The sequence below is a fragment of the Onychostruthus taczanowskii genome, unplaced genomic scaffold (assembly GCF_017590055.1).
Source record: "Onychostruthus taczanowskii isolate IOZ18803 unplaced genomic scaffold, ASM1759005v1 scaffold401, whole genome shotgun sequence".
NCBI classification, from domain to species: Eukaryota; Metazoa; Chordata; class Aves; order Passeriformes; family Passeridae; genus Onychostruthus; species Onychostruthus taczanowskii.
In genome coordinates, this window is record NW_024501472.1 from 33303 (window position 1) to 34745 (window position 1443).

The following is a 1443-nucleotide window of genomic DNA, read 5'->3' on the forward strand; positions in this document are numbered from 1 at the left end:
GGAAGGCCGCGCCCCCGCGCCCCGCCCGCCCGCCCGCCGCCGCCATGAGCGGGTGGGCGCCCTACGTGGAGACGCTGCTGGCGGACGGCACCTGCCAGGATGCCGCCATCGTGGGCTACCGCGACACCCCCGCCGTCTGGGCCGCCGCCCCCGGCAAGACCTTCGCCAATATCACGGTGAGAGGCCGGGGCCGGCGGGGGGGGGGGGGGGCCGCGCGCCGAGGCGTTGGTGGAACCCCTCCCCACTTCAAAACCCTCTAAAAATGTGCGGAATGCGGCCACTTCCCGGTGGAGGAGGGGCGGCCGGGGCTTCCTGTGGGGGAGGGGCGGCGCGCGCGCACCCCCCTCCCCCCCTCCCCACTTCCCCCCACGGAAATTTTGGGGGGGGAGGGGGAGAAGTTTGGGGAAGGCCGCGGTGGGAAAGGGGGGCTGCCGGAGCCCTGTCCCTTTCTGGGGTCACGGGGGAGTTCCGGGGGTCCCCCGAGGGACCCTGCCGGGTTCATTGGGGTCCCCGGAGTTGGGGGTGTCTGGCTTAAATGGGGGTCCCGGCGCGCTCGGCTTGAGAGGTCCTTTCTGGGGTTCCCGGCGGGCTGGTTTGGGGGTTCCTGAGCTGCTCTCCCATGTGGCAGCTGCTGGAGGGGTTGGCCCTGGAGGGTCCCGAGTTTGGGGGAGTCGTGGGGATCCCTGGATTGTCGGGTGCTCTTGTGGGGACCCCTCGGGGGTCGGGGATCGGGGGGGGGTCCCTGGCGGGAGTCACGGGAGTGCCGGGACACCTGGGTCCATTTATGGTCATGGAGAGGGAGTTAGGAGTCCCGGTTTGCCCGGCGGGGGCCCTGCCGGGGGCTGTGGCCCCCCCAAACCCGGGACACTCGGGGGGGCCCAGGCTTTGCTTTTGGTGCTCCCTGGGTGGGGGTCTCCCTGCAGGCCGCGATCGGGGTGGGGCGGGGGGCTCTGGCGGGCCCCAGGCGGCTGTGCCCCCTCACGGGTGGGCTCGGGGGGTCTGAGCCGTGTCCCCCCCCGCAGCCAGCGGAGGTGGCGGCGCTGGTGGGCCCCGAGCGGGGCCCGCTGCTGGTGCAGGGGCTGACGCTGGGGGGGCTGCGCTGCTCCGTCATCCGCGACTCGCTGCTGGTGGAGGGCGAGCACAGCATGGACCTGCGCACCAAGGGGGCCGCGGGAGCGCCCACCTTCAACATCACGGCTGCCATCACCAACAAGAGTGAGGGACCGCCGGGGGCTGCCCCCGCCACCCCTGCCCCCTGCCCTCTGTCACCCCCCAGCTTTGAAATCAGCGGCGAGGAGCCTCTCCCTGGAACCACCCTGCGACCCCTGCCCACCTCCCTGTCACCCCCTGCCCTGCCCATCACCCCGTGTCACCCCCTGCCCGTCACTCCCTGCCACCTCCTGCCCAGTTCCTGTCACCCCGTGTCACCCCCTGCCCGTCACC

The 1443-nt window shown here is 72.8% G+C and overlaps 1 protein-coding gene across 1 annotated transcript in view; it reads left to right on the plus strand.

Annotated features, from left to right (window-relative positions):
• The first annotated feature begins 6 nt into the window (after positions 1 to 6).
• The window catches only part of PFN1 (profilin 1), a 3293-nt gene continuing 1856 nt past the window's right edge, over positions 7 to 1443 (plus strand). Inside the window, exons 1-2 of the mRNA XM_041413305.1 lie at positions 7 to 176; positions 1023 to 1215. Coding sequence (XP_041269239.1) covers positions 45 to 176; positions 1023 to 1215 — 325 coding nt within the window. The 5' untranslated portion in view covers positions 7 to 44. The remainder of the gene's footprint in view (positions 177 to 1022; positions 1216 to 1443) is intronic.